Here is a 21,644-nt window from a genome sequence, read left to right on the forward strand (position 1 = left end):
TATAATATCATGAGATTAGGCGACAGGGCCTAGGCCTAGTAAATTAGTAGGCCCCTGCCCTAGTCATTACAATTTCTACTTGAATTTACAAATATTAGTCAAAGTTTAGGCAGTGGACTCAATGAGTACTTACCGGCAGTTATGATGTTATCCTATGCAAGTATTCTTAGTAGATTCTATATTATAATAAAACTATAAGCTCATTGATCTACTATTTATTAGTTTTAAATTAATAATTGTTATAGATCTAGAGTATTCTAGAGGTAGATCTAATCTAAGAAGTTATGAGAGTGCGATGGGTGCATTAGTTCTGTGTTTACACTTTCAACACGTGCAAGGAAAAATAACAAAACAAGAAACGAAATAAATAATGTCAGATCAGTTGTGAACTTTAAATCTAAAATTCGAACTATCATTTTTTTAAGCCTAACAAGTGTTTCATCCAGACTAAAATTAAAAATAATGGGGGTCATCGATAAAATAAGTCACGCTTTTTTGACGATTTTTACCCCCCCCCCCCCCTCTGTCACACATTGTCACAAAAAGTCAGAACCCCACCCCTAAAATGACATCACACCTCAGCCTACAACCCCCTCAAAATTGCCGTTGAATTTTTCTTACAACATCGACATTTTTCCAAAATCTTGTCTGAACTCTGTTTATAGAGAAAATGTTAATCAATTCATATTACAATTTATTAAAACAGTTCTCTAAAACGCGAAATAACGTCTAAAATTAGTTTTCTAACACGGCTTTTTTATAATGCAAAAGTGTGACGTCGCACCATCTGAACCCCCCTCCCCCTCATCACACACCGTCACAAAACTACTGACCCCCTTCCCCCTTACGAGTGTGACGTCATATATGGACGACCCCCATTGCTTTTTTATTATGCAAAAGTGTGACGTCGCACCATCTGAACCCCCCTCCCCCTCATCACACACCGTTACAAAATTACGGACTCCCCTTCCCCCCTACGAGTGTGACGTCATTTATGGACGACCCCTATAGATATGTATATATAAAATACTAAAATATGGCAATTGGCCATTAAATCATGTCCACATGGGGGAGGGGGGGGGGGGGGTGTTCGTCGAAAGTGGACGAGGGGGGGGGGGGGGTAAAATCCCAAGATTGTGTGGATGTCATAAATGGATGACCCCATACAGTCAGATGTCAGTTTATCATAAGGCCCTTGTCGGGAGGGGGGCTATTGGACTTCGCATGGAAACACCATTTTTATGGGGTGACATCTGAACGAAATATTAATATAGCTAATTCTTAATAATAAAGTCTGCATTTTCCATCTAGTTATACAGCTTATTAAAATTATATACAATTTATACTATTTATAGGGCCTATGTAAAATCAAATTTTAAATATTTATTTTTATTTACTAGATCTATATTTCAAAAAGCCGAAATAATTTTATAATAATTTTTTTTTTGGCCCCTATTGTCGCTCTCTTGTGTTCTTTTCCACAGCAAAGTCAGCTGTGTAGATAAGCTAAACAAAGATGGCCGCAAGCGGTATCGTTCCAAAGTTCAAACTACTTCAAAATTGTTTCACAGCCAACAATTTACGCTTTAGGTAATATTTTTAAAATAAATGAAGCGTATATTCTAATTTGTTTGTGTTGTGTATTAAAATAAATAATAGGCCTAATACAAAACAATTTTCTATTGTATAGTAATAGTGTAATCTAAGTCACACTAAGTGTAAAATTGAAATCAGTGATCAACAGCAGACTGACTTGGCTGGACTTAGGCCTTGGTTGAGCTGGACTCTGAACTTCAACTTGCAACTGAATTACAAGTTGTAGTCACTACAGATTGGTCTATATTGTACTTATTTTACTAAAAGTAGCTAGGCCAATGCCGCTGCTGAGAAAATCGAGAAAATTGGACAAATCGGCTTTTCCCTACCCCCTGCATGTTTAACTCTGTTTTTTGCATGCTTTTATTGTGTTTATATTAACATGGTATACATCATTCTTTTCGTAATTGAATAACCTTTTTAACTGTACTAGTTTGATTTCTGTATTATTTCAAACGTTGAAGAAATCGCCGTTTAAATCGCAATTTTTACCCTCCGCGGCGACGTGCCGATTAGGGGGGAGGCTTTTTCAACTTTTTAAAAGGGGGGTGTTACTTGGAGTCTATAGACTCTGTGAGTTTTCGTACTAAAACTGTGAAACTTGGTAGAAGAATAGATTAACTGTACACGTATAACGCTCAGGGTTCTTGGTTAAAATATGTTAAATACTTTTGGAGATATCAGACCGCAAAGTTAAACTAAGTTATTTGAGCTATTTATGGATCGATTTTTTATTTGAACCCTGAGCTGTATTCCTGAAATCTCGACGTTTATTAATATATATGATATGTCCTATAAGGCCCTATAATAAGGACGTCTATAGACTTTGAAGTGGACCGAAAATATAAACATGACGCGCCGACCGCTGTCTGACTGAACCGACCTGCTGTGCTTCGAATCGTCGTCTTTAATCTGATGACGCGTTACAAAATGTGTATACACGTATCGAGTTTACGTACTACAACAGTTATGTTTGGCAGACAAATACATTAAATGTAGACGTATAACGCTCAGGGTTCGTGGTCAAAATAAGTTAAATACTTTTGGAGATATCGGACCGCAAAGTTGAACCAAGTTTCCCGGTCTATTATTGGACATATTTTACATTAGAACCCTGAGCAGTATTCCCGAAATCCCGCAGTTTATTTTAATGTATGACATGTATTATAACACCTCGTAATAAAGCCGACCATACATTTTAAAACCGAACGAAAATAAAAATTAACGCGTCGGCCGCCGTCCGACTGATTACACATCGTGTGGCACAGCCGAGTGTGTGGTCACGTGACGCTAGGCGCTTGATCTGATTGGATGATACTATAAACGTCTAAAGATAGATACATGTGTTCCCGTGTTTGACTCGACGGCTATTGCTACTTTATATTTATAAGCACACAGACATGTGGCATAACTTTGTCTTAACCCATTGAAACGTCAAACAAAAGTTTTGTTAGTATTTACGGCTGAAGACTAATTGTCAAAATTAATCTTCTTTAGAAATTAATCCGAATAGCTTCGGCACGATCAAACAATGCTGTGATGTGATTCGCGTAACGTTTCATTATTGTGTACATTACATTTTCGTAAAAATGGCTTTAAAAATAAATTAAATTATATCCGGGGCTCTTTTCTACAAATTTTAATACCACTAACAACGTGGGGGTTACTAGCTTGCCAAATCGACCAAAATGGGGTGGGGTGGATGGGGGTAGCCACTGACCATCCTACACCGTATGTAACACCCATAGCCTCACCCCGCCCCCACTAGTCCGTGACGCGACAAGCCGACGAGCATCGCTTTTGATGTTGTATAACACCCGTACAGTACACGGTGGTTTCATGCCCCACCTCCCTCCCCCTTCACTTTGTGGAGTTGATGTTACTAACCCTCGGGCATAGATCAGGAAATCTTGCCAGACTTTTGTCTCTGAGATTACATAATATTCATCTGACACGTTCCTCGGGTTGGCCGACTAGCCTATCCAGTAATCGTGTTTACGTAATACGGCAATAAAATTCGTTGGTCAAAAGACCTGGTTACCCACATGTCTGATTGAACTAAATCTAGGCAAAAGCTGGTGGTGGTACACGTGTCTGTGTATAGCCAAACAGGGTAGTCTTACACAATTTCTACAATCTACTAGATCTACACAGTCAAGCACTCAATCACGTGCTTTTTTCTTAAGAAAGTTGTTAATTGTAAAAGGCCTACTGGTAGGCTTACAAAATACATAAACCTACTTACTACTAGCATAAACATTGGGCATAAATATAAATTTATGTTATATATCTATAACATAACTATATCTTGTGCAAGTTTTAAAAAAAAATATTTTCCTCCAAAGTTTATTTTATTGACATTGTAAAAATGATTAACTTTAATATGGGTAATAATATTACGTAATTACCATAAAGCACACTCTGATTCTGATCAGACACATTTGTAACTAGACTAATTCTATAGCAAAAAGGATTAAGATATTTAAAATAACAAGAAATATAATTAATAATATTAATAATAATATTAATAATATTATTTTTGGAACAGAGTAGGCCTATAGTATTGCACATAGATTAGATAACATCTTTTAAGAAGTTACATAATCACAAATTTACTATAGCATTCTTCTCTTTGTATTGAAAAACTTGATTAGTTATATTTTCTTCTAGATCTAGTAGGCTATTAACTTGAAGTTAACTGACAATGAGCAAAAGTGATTTTAAAACAAATTCATGGTATATTTTGAGCAAAGGGTGGGATTACATAACCTTACATTTGATAGTTATGTAACAATGTTGGACCATTTTAAATCGACCATTAGCTTCAGCATATACAAATGTCATATTTTAGATTAAAACAGCGTTACATTTAAAGAATGAATTCTTATCACATTGATTATTAGATGTTTAAAAAAAAATTGAAAGGGGGGTATTACATAATCTATGAGATTAGTAGGTTGAGTAATCGAAGGACACTTTTTAAAATAGCATCATTGGATTCAGCATACAAAAATCTATAAAATGTCTTAAAATTACATCAATTGATAAAGTATTCTGGCTTTTATACCACTTTTAGTGAAAAGCGCTTAAAAATTTGGTCCATACCCTCCCAGTATTTTTCCTCTTTCAGGGTCTACCCCGGTTGTCTGAAAAAACTGCTGTTTTTTAATGACTAAAAAATTCATAACTTTTTTGTTTATGGTCAGGTTTTGAAAATTCAAACTGATCTGTAATCAGATTGACAGCCCCTATCCAAATATGTAACTATTATATTGTTTTACTAAATTTTTGCATTGGCCTAGCTACTAAAAGCAACTGCAAATCTCAATTTTTAGCATATTTTATTGGTAAAATCATGATATAGAGTCGGTTATTATTCCGGAATTGTACGGCAGTAAAAAACAGTAAAACTAAAACAGTAAAACTATGGCGTAGTCTGTCGAGCTGTTCCAGAAACCACCGAAAATACTGTAAACCATCATTTAGGCCTATTCGCCGCCATATTTTTAATACATAATATTTAAAAATGTGCATGGATTGATTTTAATTATTGCTGCTACTAAACATTGTTCTATTTCTTTAGGCTACTATTAACTTTAGTAAATCAAATCGTCTTATTTTGCTAGATCTAGTTTCACAAATCTTCTGCAAGTTTTTCTTTCTGTGTTTCTTAAAAAAACATTAATAACTACACTCGGGGGCGGCACTTGAAATTTGTATATATTTGTATACAAATTATATTTTGTTTGGGGGGGGGGGGGGGGCGGGGTGCTGGACGTTTTTTGTACAATATAGACTGCACTTTAAAAAAAGAAATTTAGGTCTAAATATTTTAGTAGGTTGTCTTTCTCAATTCAAATTCAATTTTTTAATGACAAAAAATTCATCACAAGGTAAAAAAAAAGAGTAAACATCTTATAAGCTGAAAAATATAGTTAAGTTATGCAAACTTTGTTTTAAAATTGATTTTTTTTGTTCCAATGTAATTTTTAAATCTATATTTATGCATATTTTTATCATATATATGTTTATTAAATCTATCTACAGATTATTTAATCTAGAGAACAAGAGCAGACTTATTCATACGACATCTTCATGTCTACGGCCTGCACATGATAAAGACTTTGAAAAGGCGAAGGAGCGTCTAAATAAATTAAAAGAAGAGCCAGGCAATGATGTTAAACTTAAAATTTATGGGCTATTTAAGCAGGTAATAGTTCTGGTTTCTTGTGGATAGAATATTTGTTAATGAATCAGATTAATATAAAATTATATATTTAAGTTATTTTTAACATAACTCAAAAAAGATTTTAAACTAAATACTTAAGTTTTACAATCGGTATTGGATGACTATCTTTTTTGTTTTATAAATTTGAAAAATTTTGTATTGATGATACAGTGACTAGGTACACACATCTTAAACTTTAGCTGACATTGAGGCCATATTTGTTTACAAAAGAACTTAGGACATTGTTTTTTTTTACCTCGTTTACTTAAACCATGCTTTTAAACTCTTGTTAGGCTACACAAGGAAAGTGCAATGTCCCCAAACCAGGAATGATGGACCTTGTTGGCAAGGCCAAGTGGAGTGCCTGGAATGAACTTGGAAGCATGAGTCAGGTAAATGCTGTTTAAGTAGTTCCTGTGTGTCTGAGTCATGTATTGTGCACCTACCCAAGAATGAGTTAGGTAATGAGTAAATGTCCTATTTTTTGCTAGGTAATGCTTTATAATTCATACATTTCATGCTTTAAAACTAAATAAATTATAATTCTGTTCGAGTTGAGATAAAACATAATGTTTATGATTTTAAAAATAATTTTTAGGACGATGCACAAAAAGCTTATATTAATCTTGTGGACCAATTGGCCAAGGACGAAGGGAGTGAAGCAGTTGAGGAGGTCAAGGGTCCAGGTGTCCAGTATGAAGGCTTGAAGATAACCAGAGAGAACAAAATATTTCACATTCAACTTAACAGACCGAAAAAGAAAAATGCAATTACATGGCAGGTGAGTGTGTTCAGTGGATTCTTATTTGTAGATTGTAAGGCATTTTTCTTCATTGACTAACATACGTTGTGCTCCCATCAGATGTACAAGGACATTGGGCTGGCATTGAAAGAAGCAGCCAAAGATGATGCTTACAGTATAGCAGTTATAACAGGTGACCTAATTACTCAGATTGTTATATTTTAATATAATTATTTTTTTCACGGGTTATATAAAATCCTGACAAGTTGAAAGCATATGTTTATCATACACAAAGTTATATTTGTTTTGAAATTTAAAAATACAAATCATGGATGAATAGTCAGGTCAAAATCATACAACTCTAATTGACACATAGCTGTCGTGCAAATTAGTAGCTATGTGACCATGTTCTTGATTAAGCCTTAATTATACAGCTATTGTTTCTTGTCTGTGCTATCTAAGTGGTAAAATACATGTTCTTTGAATTATTTTTAAAAAGGAATATTGTGTGTTCATAAAATATGTAATGTTTTGATAAAGAGCACCATTTTGTGTTCTTAAATTATTTTCTGATAAAGAAGAGCAGCTCTAAATATTTTCTGACAACATTTTTTACAGGGGCTGGGGACTTCTATTGTAGTGGAAATGACCTGTCTAATTTTGCAAACGTCACCCCTGACAAAATTGCTGAGATGGCTAATAAAGGAAAAGAAGTTCTTCTGTAAGAGGAATCATTTTCTCTTTTAATAATGTAAATTAAAATTCATGATTTAAAACATGTTACATTTTTAGTGTTTAGGTAATTGCATAACTATCAAAAGCTGAAACTGATGGTATTTTTACATGTGTAATTTGTTTTTCTATTTCCTAGTGAGTTTGTAGATGCATTTATTGAGTTCCCTAAACCAATAATTGCCCTTGTTAATGGTCCTGCTGTTGGTATCAGTGTTACTACTTTGGCCTTGTGTGATGTAGTTTATGCTACAGATTTGGTTAGTTCTGATTTTAATTAATAAATACACTGTATCGTAGTATTATTAACATATTTCTATATATTGTGTGATTTTTTTTACTAAATATTTCTCTTAATTTTGTTACCATTTATAAATAAAAAATAGAATATTCAATCATATTAAACAGAACATTTTTCTACATAAGTTCATATTTTAATATTATACACATATTGCACATTTTTTGTTCTAACAATATACAAATATACACACATTCAAATTTATAAACAAAGCTGAATTTTATAATTAGTAGTATACAGATAGTGGTCATTTGTAGATCAATTGATTTTTGGATTCATTTAAAAAGTGCAAGTTATTTTTTGTATCTTTTATTTCTAGGCCACATTTCACACACCATTTTCACAACTTGGCCAATCCCCAGAAGCTTGTTCATCCTATACATTTCCTAAAATAATGGGCTATGCAAAGGTGTGTATCAAAGCTTTCTATACCATTTGCTTGACACCTGACTTTTAAAATTTATTTAGTTTTTATTATATTTTATTTAAATTAAAAAAATGCTTCTTATATACATGATCTAATGTCCTGGTACACACGTAGAGTAAAAAAGCAAAGTTCCCTTTTTAAACCTGACATTCTATGGAGAAAGTGAAGTAGAATTCGCCTGTTTCTGTAACCTCAGCATATGAAGGGATAGTGTGGTCAGCACTAAACACAACAACATTTACTTTCCTGAGTTATGTACCGATCAGAGCAGGGTGGACTCAGGGACGTTCTACTGACTGTGTTATAATGTTATTTAAGAAAACAATCTCAGGTAGCAATGTTTACAATGTGTGCTTTTCCTTAAGACTATTTTTCTGTTGTAAACTTCATTTCATTGTGGTTCAACATTTCAGGCAAGTGAACTGTTGCTGTTTAATAAAAAAATCACTGCCTATGAAGCAAAAGAAAGAAACCTCATTGCTGACGTTTTTCCGAATGATGTTTTCCTAAAGGAGACAACAAGCAGAATACAAGAATTTGCTAAATGTGCACCACAGGTTTGTCATCTACTGCTTTTGTGTTTACAAGTGGACCATGTCATTGTTTTATCATAAATGTTAGTTTTACTAATGAGACATTGCATAATGAGGAGAAATAAACTGATGTTGCCATCTACAAAAGGCCTACATTAGAAAAACACTCAAATCTTGCATGTTAATGTGGCAATGATAATTGAGTGTAGTATGCCAACCTCAAAATGCTTTCAGGAAAAAGTTGGTGAAAGTAGAGGAAATATGTTCTCGCTCCCTATTTAAAATATACATCATACATTGTAATCAATACTATGTTAAAAAAATATTACTTTAGGAAAGTGTTTGATATTTATTCTATTACAACTCATGTTTATTTTCAGAGTATAAGACTTTCCAAGGTTTTAAATCGCAGCTCTGAGTTACAGTTGCTAAAAAAAGTAAACAAAGAGGAGTGTGAATTGCTGGAGGAGAGGTGGCAATCCAAAGAGTGTACAGACGCTATCTTAGCTTTCTTCACAAGAAAATCTTAACAAACAGCCTCATAGACCTCAACTTGACAGGTTTTCTGTGATAGTCAACTAATATTTTAATAAGGAAGATAATATTTAAACTAATGTTGCTGATTTAAAAATGAGGGCGCAAAAAATATATATAAAAGCTGCTTTAAGATGTTAAAAAAACTGTTGTTTGGAATTATTTTTCAGTGAACTCTGTTTTAGTGTTTACATTTATTACAAGTAATAAAAAAAATTTTTCTTGAAGGTTTTCAAGTGCCATATTCATTGTATATTTTCTAACATTTTATTGTTTTTTTTTATATAAATTGTGATATCACATGTGACAAAAATGCTATTACGCACAGATATAAAAGTTTATCCTTATAGATTCTTGTAATAAGTTTTGACAATGTAATGGGCTTTCATTATTGGATCTTTGATTAAACTTAAATACTGTAACTATTTGTTTTGTTGAAAAGCTTTTCATTGTGAAAAATTGTATCAGCTAGAAATTGCCCATTGACAAATAGGCTGTAATGTCCTCTACGTGGGGTGAAATCATTGTTTTGTTTAAAATAAAGATTTCTAGTCCTGGTGAAATTTTGTTCTAAAATTTTGTGTGATTGTTTGGCAGCTTTACTATGTATGGTTGGTACTAAGCTTCTTTCTTCTTCTTCATTCTTAACTGTGAATATGGTGGAGGATTCAGACAACAAGTCCAACTTCATGGACAAACCGGACTGTGGTCTCCAGTTTGTCAGGTGCCCCATATAATTTTTCCCTGAGTGGGGTGGGCTGGGGCCAGTGTCTGTCTCGAGCCTGGCTATACAAAGTGCATTCCTGGAGTACGTGCTCCGTGTTTTCCGGGGCCTTGCCACAAGGGCACATTTCGCTACACCCAACCTTCAGTTTTCTGTGCATGTGTTGATTTAGTCTGTTGTGGCCTGTTCTAAGTCGAAAGATTATGTATTGTTGTTTTCGTGTTAAATTATAATAGCCGTCGTCTTTAATGTAGTGAGGGTGTGTGACAGACCACATTTGCGTTTGTTTGTTTTTTATAATTCTTTTTATTTCTTTTGGGTGTAGCGAAATTTCCGGTTGTGGTTTCTTTCCCCCAATTTTTGCCAGCTGGTCTGCGATCTCGTTACCCTGGATCTGGCAGTGGCCCGGGATCCACTGCAGCACAATTCTGCTGCAGGTATTTTTTAGCCTCTCTAGTGCTGTCATAAGTGTTTGAATATAGGACTCTGGATTTTGTAGGGATTGCAGGACTGATTTGGCATCTGTAAGAAATACAATCTGACTATTGGTACTAAGCAATAAGTAAGACATTTATTGTACTAAAATATATAGACTACATGAACAACTTGTTCTAGTTCTTTCAGAATGAGTCATTTGAAGTATAAAAAAAAATGAAGTACCTTGATAGTATGGCAAATATTGTAAAGATTGTTAACATCAGTAATAGCATCTGGTCAGTAGTATGTTCAGCTGGTTTTTCTTTCCTCAACTAGATCAGGTACCAATTAGAGCTGGGAGGACTTAGGGAAGTGCTATGTAATCAGGACTAAGAGGGCTGTTGTACTCTTCCATTCAACCTGTTCTATAAAACGATCCTTTATAATTCAAAACTTTAAAAAGTGTTAAAAAATAATTTGGCTTGTTAATTTTTGTAGTTTAAGTATTACTTGTGATTGGTATCCCTTTATTGCTTTAAAATAACAAGGCTCTTTATAATGAACATCTACACCTTGAAAGAAAAAAGTGTTTAACCCTGAGTTCCCTCTTCTCTGGACTGGCATCAAATAAATGTTTGAGCATCTCACACACCATGTAATAAACCTCCCAGTATACAAATAAATCTGACAGTCTTACAGTGACAAGAACTGAGTTTGGTTCCTTGTCTCTTTTCATCTTCCTCGTTCTTAATTTTAGTGATGGAAGGGATCCCCTCCAACATAAGGATACGTGTCAACTGTTTATGCACCATTGAATCAAATTTCAGCCTGTTTTTCTTTATGGATTTGCATCCATAGCCTTTGTCCAACCAAGAACAAACAACAAGGCAGCAGTTGTTTGATTTTGGAGTTGTCTCTCCTAGAAGAGTGGCTGTCCCCAGCTATTGAGCCTCATCTGCCCGAAGGTTCAAACTCAAGAATTTTCTTTGGTATAGCAACCATCAGCTTTAACGACTCGACCACGCCGACCCCTTATGATGGTAAAGTTAACTCACAAGGTGAGCTTCAGACTTAATTTTCACAAATATAGTGAGAGATGTTATAGGAAATTAATCCAATGCTGTCTAGGTAATTGGGACAAGTGCAGCTGACAATTTAGACAAAACCAATTTCCATTCTTTTAAGACACGTTATTTAATATTGGCATACAAAGATGGCTTTTCATTGTCAACTATTATTTAAAGTTTTATTAGGTTATTTAATCAAACACATTTGTAATAAAAGCTGCTACACTTGTCCCTCTAAAGTTCAACTCAACAATTTTCAATGATTTCATTTTTACTGATAACACTATCAGTCAGACAACAAACAGACAAAACTAATTGCTCTGAAATGTATTTTATTTTTGGAAATTCTTTTTAAAAAAAAATATATTTAAAAAACGAAACAAATACAATTTACTTCAATGTTTGTCTATTATTCTAAGACCAGCCATAAACTTCCAATGATTTTTTTTAACAAACAGCTGACATGTTATTCATCTTTAAAACTAACCATGAAGTAAAGAACAAAATGTTTCAATGTTCAAAACCAAAGACTAATAGCCTGGACAGGAATAATAAACTAAAATGTTTGCAACATTCTGAAAACAAAAAAAGGCACCACCCAAACAGTCTTCTGTAGTAGCAACAGTGAACAACCTCTACATGAATTCAACCAAACAACCACTTGTCTTGATTTATTTAAAGCTATTTTTGTACCAAAAAGATAAACAGTAATACATTTATTTAAGTAGATATATCTAATCCCTCTAAACATTTTGCTTTAAAATGACCAAACTAGAAAATGTAGTTCATTTAAAAGGAATCAGGCCTAGCCTTGGCTTGGATTTCTATTAGTTCATGTTGATTTTCTTTTAAATAATATCTATAGTAAAACAATGCCAATTTTTATCCTTCTTTGTGCTCAAATTATTGTAAAAATATAAAATAAAAATTATATGAATGAGACTGATGTTGTTAATAAATGTTAATGAGAGTTACATATAAATTTTTGAGACTGTGGTGTTGAAATAAATATGGTGAAGCAAATCCTTTACATCATTGTTTCAGCATCAAAATTTAAATACAAACAAATCATACTGTTCATAAGTTAACACATATCCCAATTACTAAATATTAACTATTCATAATAGTATTTTTTTCAAATATCAAGCAGAAACAACATTTTACTGCCTTTTTAGAACTCTATCAACTGTCTGTAAAAGTAACAAACATATTTCACAAACATCACTATATATATGGCTAGTCTGGCATATCAATACAGTTTCAGCAATCAATGTTAACTAATGATTTCTTACATACCCTAATTATGCCATATGATTGTCTATAAAAATAGAAGCAGTAACAGGAAGTATACACACAATAAATAATTGCATATACATTTCCTTTAGGGACCTTAACCATTAGCATATGTTCCATTAAGTTAGGCAATGTTTTTGTCAGCAACAAGCAGTAGTTGAATCCTCCATCAGCAACCAAGCAAACATGGTAAAGCTATGATAGGCGGGGTGATAGCCAGGACAATGCATGGCAAAGCTGTAGTTCAACTGTCTTCCAGCCCAGCTTAGTGCAGGTCCATTGTTGTACTTGACTATAGCAGCCTCTGTCTGACAACTTTCTTCAGAAAGTTTACAGTTAATCAATGTCATCAATATCCCCCATGATATTATCATCCAATAGTTCAGGAAATAAGTCATCTCTAGGGTTGTATTCCACAAGCTCTGTCCCTAAAAATTCATTAAAAAGGCAAAAATGATCCTTTATTATTTAAATGTGTAAAATATGTTTTCATTGCAAATTTAATACAACATGAGTGCTAATGAATTCGGCTATGAAAAACAAAATTTTCAAAACGTGATTTATAACTTTGAACATTTTTCAACATAATGAATAAAAATTAAATTTTTGTGTTTACATTTTATTATTTTTTAATTAAATTTAATTATATTTGTTAATTCCTCTTTCATCAGCAACCATGTGATAATGAGTTATATCAAATGTTTATGCATAAAGAAACAAAAATGATGTGACAACTTTACCATTATTATTATATGAAACTAGTTTACAATTACACATTATATTTCTCAAAAAATAGTTCAAAATGTATTAGTTTAGATATATACATTATTTACCTCTCCAAATATGCTAAATTAAAGTACATGAATTGTTTTCTTCACCATTGAACAACTTCATGGTGAAATGCATGCATTAGTTTATAAGACCCAACAAAGCACAATACATTTGTAGATAACAGAAAATCTTTTCCTTTTAACTGATCAGGGACAATTTCTTTGAGCCTAGAAAATAATCTTATATTTATTAAATTCAATTTTAAGCTATAACTATATACCAACAGAAATGACAACGTCAGCCAAACAAGCTTTGTGCTAAAAATAATGAAATGAACAAATACAATGGGACTATGTGTTTTCTAGTATACCCACTTTGGTTCCCACTTGACATAAAACTGTATACCCATAATTTAATGCTGAACTTTATGGAGTCTCATTTTTAATACAAAAAAAATTCTTAAAATAACTTTCAACAATGTTCAAATACTTTTTAACTAAATTAGTTCTCACCTAATGTCTCAATTTAATGTCTATTAAAAACAATAAGTAGCTATTATTAAAATGTATATCCCTAATAATCAACAGAACATTATTCTTATATCGTGATTGACAATGAACAAAAAAAAAGTAAAAGTACATGTAAATTATGTTTGAAAAAGAAGGCACTTTGGAAAAACAGCATCAAGGAAACAAGTTTGCTTTCCAAGGATCCTGAATGTACCTTCTTTTTTCATAAACATGGTATTGGCCTCACACTGAAATTATAATCTTTTATAGGCTTCAACCAATTTTCACCCCAAGACTACTAAAGTGGTTAGTGCAGTTTCACCTGCTGATTACCAGTAAATTTCATAAAACAGATTTACTTGTTTCCCCAGATAGGATATTACATTGTTATTAACAATTAATTTGATTTTATAATGTTTATTTCATACTCACTAGTTATCTCTTATTAAGCAAACAAGCTAAAATATTTGGAGCTGAATATCTCAACTATAGAGCCTACTTTTTATAAAGACAAGTGAATAAAAGAATAAATTTAAAACAAATAAGGTGGAGGCAGTGAACTACATTTTTTAAACAAATGAGGCTGATGAAAACACACTGGTCCAAGAGAAAGCTTGTAGTTACCTGTGATATTTCCATTCCCTGACGTTCCTGCTTCATCTCTGTCCTGGTCTCCTCTAAGGTCATCAAAATCCTGGTATGTACAAGGTATTACATTAAATAATATAAATTAAATTACATCTTTTATATATATTTCAGTAGCATACAGGGTAGGAAATTTAGTCAGGTTACTGTTGACAGCAGATGAAACTAAGAACAATTTTTTTTAAAAATCTGCCAATCTATTTTGACTTGCTCAATACCAACTATAATTTAAAACAGAGCACAAGTGTGTTTTCAGTTACAAGAATCCAGTTCGTTAAAAATAATGCAATATAAAGTTTAGAGTTTTAACACTTAAACATTGCATATTGATAAGAAATGTGTAACACAAGTAGATCTCTACAGAGTAATTGATTTAAGTTTAGTAATTATTAGCTAGTGTATACAAAATGACAATTTACACATTTAAAATTATATTAAAAATTCAACTTTTAAAATAACCAAATATTAACATTTCAACAATCATTTGTAATAATTTAAAAAATTATATTTATTTAGAGAAACATTATTAACACCAATCAAAAAAGTCAAAACTAAATTTAAAAGAAATTACATTTTCAAGTAATTTCAGTGGAGCTTATTTTAGCAAGAGGGGACAAATACCACAATACTAGTTCTAAGGCTAATTACTCCCATAAGTCACCCGCCACATTCTCACAAAGTGGAATAAAACCTACCTTTTCTGAAGACAGTGGCCATGGATTAGAAGAGTCAAAAAGCTGTTGATAAAACAACAGATTTAATTCTGGCGCCAGTTTCAAAGGTGATAAGGCTAAACTATATTTCACAGATTTAGTATTACATAATTCTTAAATTCACATATTTAGTATTACTTGTTCTATATGAAACATTTAACAAATAACACCTGTCTCACCTCCATAAGAAAAGTTGGGTCCACCTTGTACTGATCTTGAAGTATCCCTTTCAGCCCATCTAAATCTGAAGACAGTAGGTCCAGCTGATCTGAACTGTAGTTACATTGAAACAATTCATTGTAAGTTAGCTCATGCATGTTGCAGTAGTAAGTAGAAACAGTTTATTTTCATATTTTTTGGATCTAAATCTTTTAAGTAATTACCTTAGTGCTTCAGTTGAGCAAATGTTCTGATTTTTAATTTTAAGCTTTTGTTTAAACAAGGGACATAATTAAATAGCTAAACATTAACAATAGACAAAATTAAACTAGAACAATAAGGATGTACAATAGCAATTTAATTTAAATCCAATTTAACAGATGTAATACAGATATGATTCAGATTACACTAAAATATATTGTTCATATCTGCAAGTGTTACCTGAGAGTAAAATCATCAGTATCTTTAGATGCAGCCAAAGCTAGGCTGGCATCTGATGTAGTGGCACCAGTGTAGCTTTGTTCTGGGGCAGTAGAGTTGAGGTCAGAATTGGCCATGACCAGATTCTTCAGAGTTGCTGCTTGGTCTTGAGAGATGTTACCCTTAGCGGGGTCTATATTGTTTTGGTTTGTGTTGGCTTTCTTTGTGTTCACTGGTGGCAGTGTGGCTATCTTTCTTTTTCTCTAAAAAGACAACAGAGGAACAAAACATTAATTTTAGGATAAGGGACCGAGTGGCCTAGCAGTAGAGAGCTAGATTGCTAATATGAAAACTAAAGTCTAGACGTCGAATCCTGGTCCAAGTGAGTGAAATCTCCTGAGTCTACCCAGCTCTGAAGGGTAGCTAACTATGTTAGAGAACAATGGCAGCTGGGCATAGTGCTGACCACACTATCCATTCATATGCCAAAGCAGATAAACTCTACTTTGTTTTTGGTATGAAAGGGAAAAGATGATGATTGAATTTTAGTGTGGAATGGGGGTAACTATATGACAGGCAAATAGTGCAGTGAAGTAGCCAACTCACCTTCTGTGATCCTGCATTTGTCTGCTGGGATGTGGAACCCAGTGAGTCTGAACTTGACGCCGCCACATTGAGACCAAAATTTAATGCATCCTCTAAGGAGGGGGCAGCTTCAATTTTAGGAGACAGCAAAAAGTTTGCGCCATCCGGCTGACCCACCATAACTGTGGGTATGGGCTGAGACAACAGTGGTGGGGACTGTGACAACCGTGATATGTTTCTATTAGCCACAGCAGGGGTCGGGTTTATTGCCTGTTGGTGTCATATCACATATGTACATCAAATTCGAAGATTATGTTGTGACTTACAACAATTCTATTCAAGTCAGAACGCACCAGAAATATCTCCATTACATTTTATTTTAAAATTGAAGATTGTCTACAGTGTTCACAATCATTACTTTTATTAGCTAACTATAACACCTACTTGTTCATTTGAAAGAATGGATTGCAAAAAGTCATCAGAATTTTCATCTTGTTTCACCTAAAAAAAAACAACAAATAAACAAAATTAATTAACCTGCAATTAAAAGTGAAAGGCTCACCCAAATGTTACACGCCAAGCGCTTGAGTGGAACCCCCAGGGAAAGCGGAAAAAGAGGGCGCCCAATACAGACCTGGAGGCGGAGTCTTCTTGAAGAACTGAAGCCAACAGGGATGTCTTGGGAGATGACAAAATTAATAGCCGGGGATAGGAAGAAATGGAAGGAAATGGTAGAGGCCCTATGCTCCATAAGGAGCAAAGAGGACTAAGAAGAAGATGGCAATTAAAAGTAAAAAAAAAAGAATATATGTGAACAATGAGATAGAACTCACCAATGTAACTGCTGAAGCTGGTACTAAAATGGTCTGAGTATTGTCTGTTAGTTCATGTATGATTGGCCCAGTGCTACTTGGTGTACTAGGTATCAGGTAGTCTCCAATCTTTGGCTGCACAGACAAATTACACATCACTACCCAAAATTAAATTAAACAGTGGTTGGTAAGATAAGAGACAAACAGTGATTAAAAAAAAAAGATAAAATAAATTTTGTAGAGATAGGGTAAAAATATCATGCTTTCTAACTACAAGTAACAAACAGGTGTTTTTCTAGTATACAAAGAACAGCAGCATCTTCCAAAATGTAGGGTTGCTGTGTTGTAATTATTAAAGTCAAGATAGAGATTCTGTTAGAATTGGAAATAGTTAGAAATTATATTAGTTTAAAAACCCCATATGTTAGAAGTATCCATTATCATGCAGCATAGGAAATAAACAAAACTAGATATTAAGAAGGAACTAATATAAGCCTTTGAATACAAACCAACTTTTCAAACAGAAATAAAAAAAACAAAAAAAAAATGTTTTAGTAAAGCTAGTTCAAATTGCCATTGTTAATTTTCTTCAACAAACATAAAACTGCTTGCTTTTCAATTAATCCCTGAAACTCACAGATTCAATAGTATAGGCTTCATCCCCAAACTGGTCATCTTTGTTAATACTATGAGATGGAGATGAATCAATGTGAAGACTTTGCTTAAAAGAAATAAATTTAGAGGTGAAAAATTACTTCTGTATCTTTAAAATTCTTACAAAGGTCTTAGTTATTGAGGTAAATTCAAAAGCTAAATAACAATGGCCATGAACAAATAAAAGGAATTTCTTTTTTAACAAATTAAATAACTAAAGTGTTAAAAACTGAGAGGAATAGAAAGGTTTAACAAGTATTGATATGAGTGAGGGTTTTAAAAGGTTAACGCAATACATATATTTGAACCTGGGTAGTAAAACATAAACAATTCAAAATTTGTGACAGTATTTTCAAACTATTTTAAAATTAAAAAACAAAACAAGAACAGAGGCAGCAAATGGTAAAAATGTGTTAAATCTCATTTATTTATTGCCATTAATATGATTTAATCTTTACAACACTGATGTACACATCTATTGATTGTTGTGAGAAACACAAGGACAAAATTTATTTTATTCTAACACAATTATAAGTTAATTTTATAATGGTTAGTGCTAATTTAAGTAGTTTTAAAACAACACTAATGAAAAGCAATATGCCAGTAAACACTTACTGATGCATCTTTGAGGTCCTGATCATTAAAGGTTTGTTCGCCGGCAGATTCTTGTCTGGCCAGCTGACTAACATCATTAATGGCAAGAGGTACTCTGCGAATAGTTGGGATTGTCAGGCCTGTTCTGTTGGAGCTTACCAAAGAAACTAGGAACTGTATTAGCTGCAAAATAAAGTAAACAATGCATACACCAGTGCAATATGCAGAATGCATTCTTAATGAAGAAGAAATGAAACATTAATAAGGTCATTTAATAGAACCCATTAAAAAAAAAAAAATTTTTAAATTGTTGTAGAGGGTACAAATATAGTAGCATATATGCAATAAAATAGGTACTACCTAAGGAAAAAAATTATTTAAAAATTACAGATTAGTTTCAATTAATCATTTTACTATTACTTGGCAATAGTTAAAATAAATGTTACCGCATAATAAATAGGCAATCATTAAAATTGTTTTTTTTAAACATTTATTATTGTAGGACTGACCTTATTCACTATCTGTTGTTGCTTGTGGTGTTTTTGCCTCAACATAGCAACTTCTCGCCACAACAACTTATTTTCTCTATATAATGATATAACATTAAATTTAATGAAAAATACAATTTTACTAATGGTTAGAATATTAAAATTGTGAACATATAACAAAAGTGATACAACTAACAAAAAATAAAAACGTAAAAAAAAAAATTAATTGTAGAATCTGTTTTACATAAAAAGTACACCAAATTTCCACAAATAAGCATAGCTAACCTTTTAATGTACTCTAAATTCTGATCCATTGAATCTTGTTTAGTTTTGACTTGTTTCATATCAGCTAATACCCGAGAAACTTCATCCGTTTTAGATGGTGCTAAGTGATCAGTAGTCCGAACTGCTGGATTTGAAACCTTAAAAACAGATTTAATATAGAATTACTGGTTTAGAAAGGACAGTCTTAACTTTTCCCACAAAATATAAGTATGGCTACAAATCACAAAAAGAACATTTATTGTGGTATTCATTCCTTGTTTTATAAAAGAAAATTACTCTGAATATTCTAAATATTTGTATTGGTTTTTAAAGCTCCTGCAATCTCTGCAGCTGATTTTTTTCAGATTATCAACATGCAGATTATAAGTAAATATAAATCAGAAATAATGTCAAAAGGAAGAAATTGCATTTTCCCCCACTTATTTTATTTAACAGATTTGCTTGTTTTATTTTTTTATTAGCAAAACAAACTGACAAAACTGAAATGGCAGAACGAGACATGATTTTTTTGTAATTTAGCTGAACAACTTCGCTTTTTCAGGAGGGTAGGCAGGTTTGACTCAGATATTCTTACAAAATCTTATGTAAAAATCATCAGCTACACTAGAATTATAAATATCAAGGACTAAAAGATGTGTAGGTGTACTAAATCACTCACAATGTGCCTTTGAATTACCTTTCGTTTGATATACTGCAGCATATCCTGCTCGCCTCTTTGGAAAAACTGGTGTGAAAATTCTAGATCATCTTTTTCTATTTTTAGCCCTCCTTGGTCGATATGTGTGACTTTCCGAAATCCATCTGTAAACAAAACAGTCTTAGTGTAGGATATATTACTATAAATATAGTTTTATAAATAAAATATAAACTAATTTTACCCTCACCATACATATTGGTTTACTAGCCTTGATGTAAGTCGTCTGTGGAATCCTTCCATATACACATATAGAGAAAAACCAATCAAAAGTGCATTATTGAATGTGTCTATTGTAGTAGTACTACAACAATACAACTAATACATAATACTAGCATATATCATGGTCGTCCCTTTGATGATGTTACATATCAAGGGGAGAGGTTTTTACTGACTTTTGTGATGATGAGAAATGCAAGGGTAAAAAGTATACAGGTATGAGTATACAGTGTTGTCGTCAATGAGGAGCATTCTTCAGTTATGCACATAAATCAATGGTAGGAAAGTCACCATCACATTTTTGTATGGTCGCTGATTATATGCTAAATATTATAGCATTAGGTTTAGAAATAAGCATTTTGGTTATTTTGGTTTTCATCACCCGCCCATGCCCTTAAAATAAAGTGGCCAGACAAAATATCCAATGACCTGTGGCAAAACACCATAAAACAGCCAATAAACTGGGATATTAAAGCCAGCAAAAATGGATGGATAGGGCATGCCCTGAGAAGGGGAGACAAAATTGTGAGGAAAGCATTAGTCTGGAATCCCAAGGGGAAGAGGAAAGTAGGCTGGCAAAGAAAATCCTGGAGGAGGACTATAGAAATAAAGAGTGTCCCTCCAAACAAAGTCCGATGGAGTGGTGTGGCTGCAGCCCTTTGCTCCCCGGGGGGCTACAAAGTAATAATAAGAAGAATGGGATTTTTGATGGTCCATAATTCACAATATTTAAGTCAGATAAAAATGTGTTTTTACCAAGACCCAATATGCTGAACAATTATAGGTGGATTCCACCCATGACGTACTGTGACAATTTAAGTGTTCAAAACAGAATTAGGCTTTGATACTTACACATGTTTAATTGTCGAACAAAGCTTGCAATATTGTTGTGTTTGAAATATAGGGGTAGAATTTCTCTAGAAAACCTCTGTTGGTCATATACATGAAAACTTGTGCCACTCTGAAAATACATTACATTGACATTACAAATAGAAATACAATACAGACAAACTTAAAGCATTTAAGATAGCCTCCATATTGTGTTGAATTATATATAGAATTCATAAAGTAAAATTCAAAAGTATTTTAGAAGCATGGTCATTAGAAAAATATAGGCCTAAACGACAAAAATCTCAAAAATGATTATGCTATCAATAATTGTTGATTAATATTTTACTGGAGGCTGATATTTTTAACAATCTCACGCTTACATTTTTACAATAATAAAATATCATTTTTCATGCATGATTAAAAATAAATAAACATACTTTTTTCTCCACAGTAATTAAAGATCTATCAATTTAAAAAAAAAAGAAATGTCCAAGTTTTATTAGGATAATAAAATATAGAATCTAGACTAGAAGCTCCACTATATCTTTATGTGAAGTTTGCCATTTTTGTTCTAACAAAAGAATGATTGAAATTCAAAATATATGTTCTTAGCATAGGTATAGGCTAGATCTAGAAGATCCTATCTTTTATTAAAGAATTAGGCCTAGGCCCCT

At 32.8% G+C, this 21,644-nt stretch overlaps 3 protein-coding genes across 6 annotated transcripts in view; 1 reads left to right on the top strand and 2 right to left on the bottom strand.

Annotated features, from left to right (window-relative positions):
* The window catches only part of LOC131957446 (uncharacterized), a 28,683-nt gene extending 28,330 nt beyond the window's left edge, over positions 1 to 353 (bottom strand). Inside the window, exon 1 of the mRNA XM_059322262.1 lies at positions 134 to 353. The gene's annotated coding sequence lies outside the window, so the exon portion shown is untranslated. The remainder of the gene's footprint in view (positions 1 to 133) is intronic.
* Positions 354 to 1,469: 1,116 nt separating this feature from the next.
* LOC131957440 (enoyl-CoA delta isomerase 2-like) lies at positions 1,470 to 9,647 on the top strand. The gene is made up of 10 exons (XM_059322246.1): positions 1,470 to 1,590; positions 5,644 to 5,806; positions 6,118 to 6,216; positions 6,423 to 6,605; positions 6,687 to 6,759; positions 7,185 to 7,287; positions 7,438 to 7,558; positions 7,916 to 8,005; positions 8,437 to 8,580; positions 8,937 to 9,647. The coding sequence occupies exons 1-10, from the start codon at positions 1,517 to 1,519 to the stop codon at positions 9,084 to 9,086; spliced, it is 1,200 nt and encodes a 399-aa protein (XP_059178229.1). The 5' UTR covers positions 1,470 to 1,516; the 3' UTR covers positions 9,087 to 9,647.
* A 1,970-nt stretch (positions 9,648 to 11,617) lies between these two features.
* Positions 11,618 to 21,644, bottom strand: part of LOC131957441 (heat shock factor protein 4) — an 11,020-nt gene continuing 993 nt past the window's right edge. The window contains exons 2-16 of one of the 4 annotated variants that reach the window (XM_059322248.1): positions 20,992 to 21,100; positions 19,903 to 20,027; positions 19,227 to 19,363; positions 18,963 to 19,038; positions 18,475 to 18,636; positions 17,843 to 17,926; positions 17,227 to 17,340; positions 16,838 to 16,894; positions 16,415 to 16,663; positions 15,830 to 16,071; positions 15,409 to 15,502; positions 15,212 to 15,253; positions 14,496 to 14,565; positions 13,875 to 13,894; positions 11,618 to 13,019 (exon numbers count right to left, since the gene is read on the bottom strand). In XM_059322248.1, the coding sequence (XP_059178231.1) occupies positions 13,875 to 13,894; positions 14,496 to 14,565; positions 15,212 to 15,253; positions 15,409 to 15,502; positions 15,830 to 16,071; positions 16,415 to 16,663; positions 16,838 to 16,894; positions 17,227 to 17,340; positions 17,843 to 17,926; positions 18,475 to 18,636; positions 18,963 to 19,038; positions 19,227 to 19,363; positions 19,903 to 20,027; positions 20,992 to 21,100 (1,581 nt within the window). In that variant the 3' untranslated portion in view covers positions 11,618 to 13,019. Of the gene's footprint in view, positions 13,051 to 13,874; positions 13,895 to 14,495; positions 14,566 to 15,211; positions 15,254 to 15,408; positions 15,503 to 15,829; positions 16,072 to 16,414; positions 16,664 to 16,837; positions 16,895 to 17,226; positions 17,341 to 17,842; positions 17,927 to 18,474; positions 18,637 to 18,962; positions 19,039 to 19,226; positions 19,364 to 19,902; positions 20,028 to 20,991; positions 21,101 to 21,644 lie in introns of all 4 variants that reach the window. The other 3 variants (XM_059322247.1, XM_059322249.1, XM_059322250.1) reach the window with 3 other exon arrangements.

This window comes from Physella acuta, unplaced genomic scaffold (assembly GCF_028476545.2).
Source record: "Physella acuta isolate Inbredline_101_S28 unplaced genomic scaffold, ASM2847654v3 ptg001244l, whole genome shotgun sequence".
NCBI classification, from domain to species: domain Eukaryota; kingdom Metazoa; phylum Mollusca; class Gastropoda; family Physidae; genus Physella; species Physella acuta.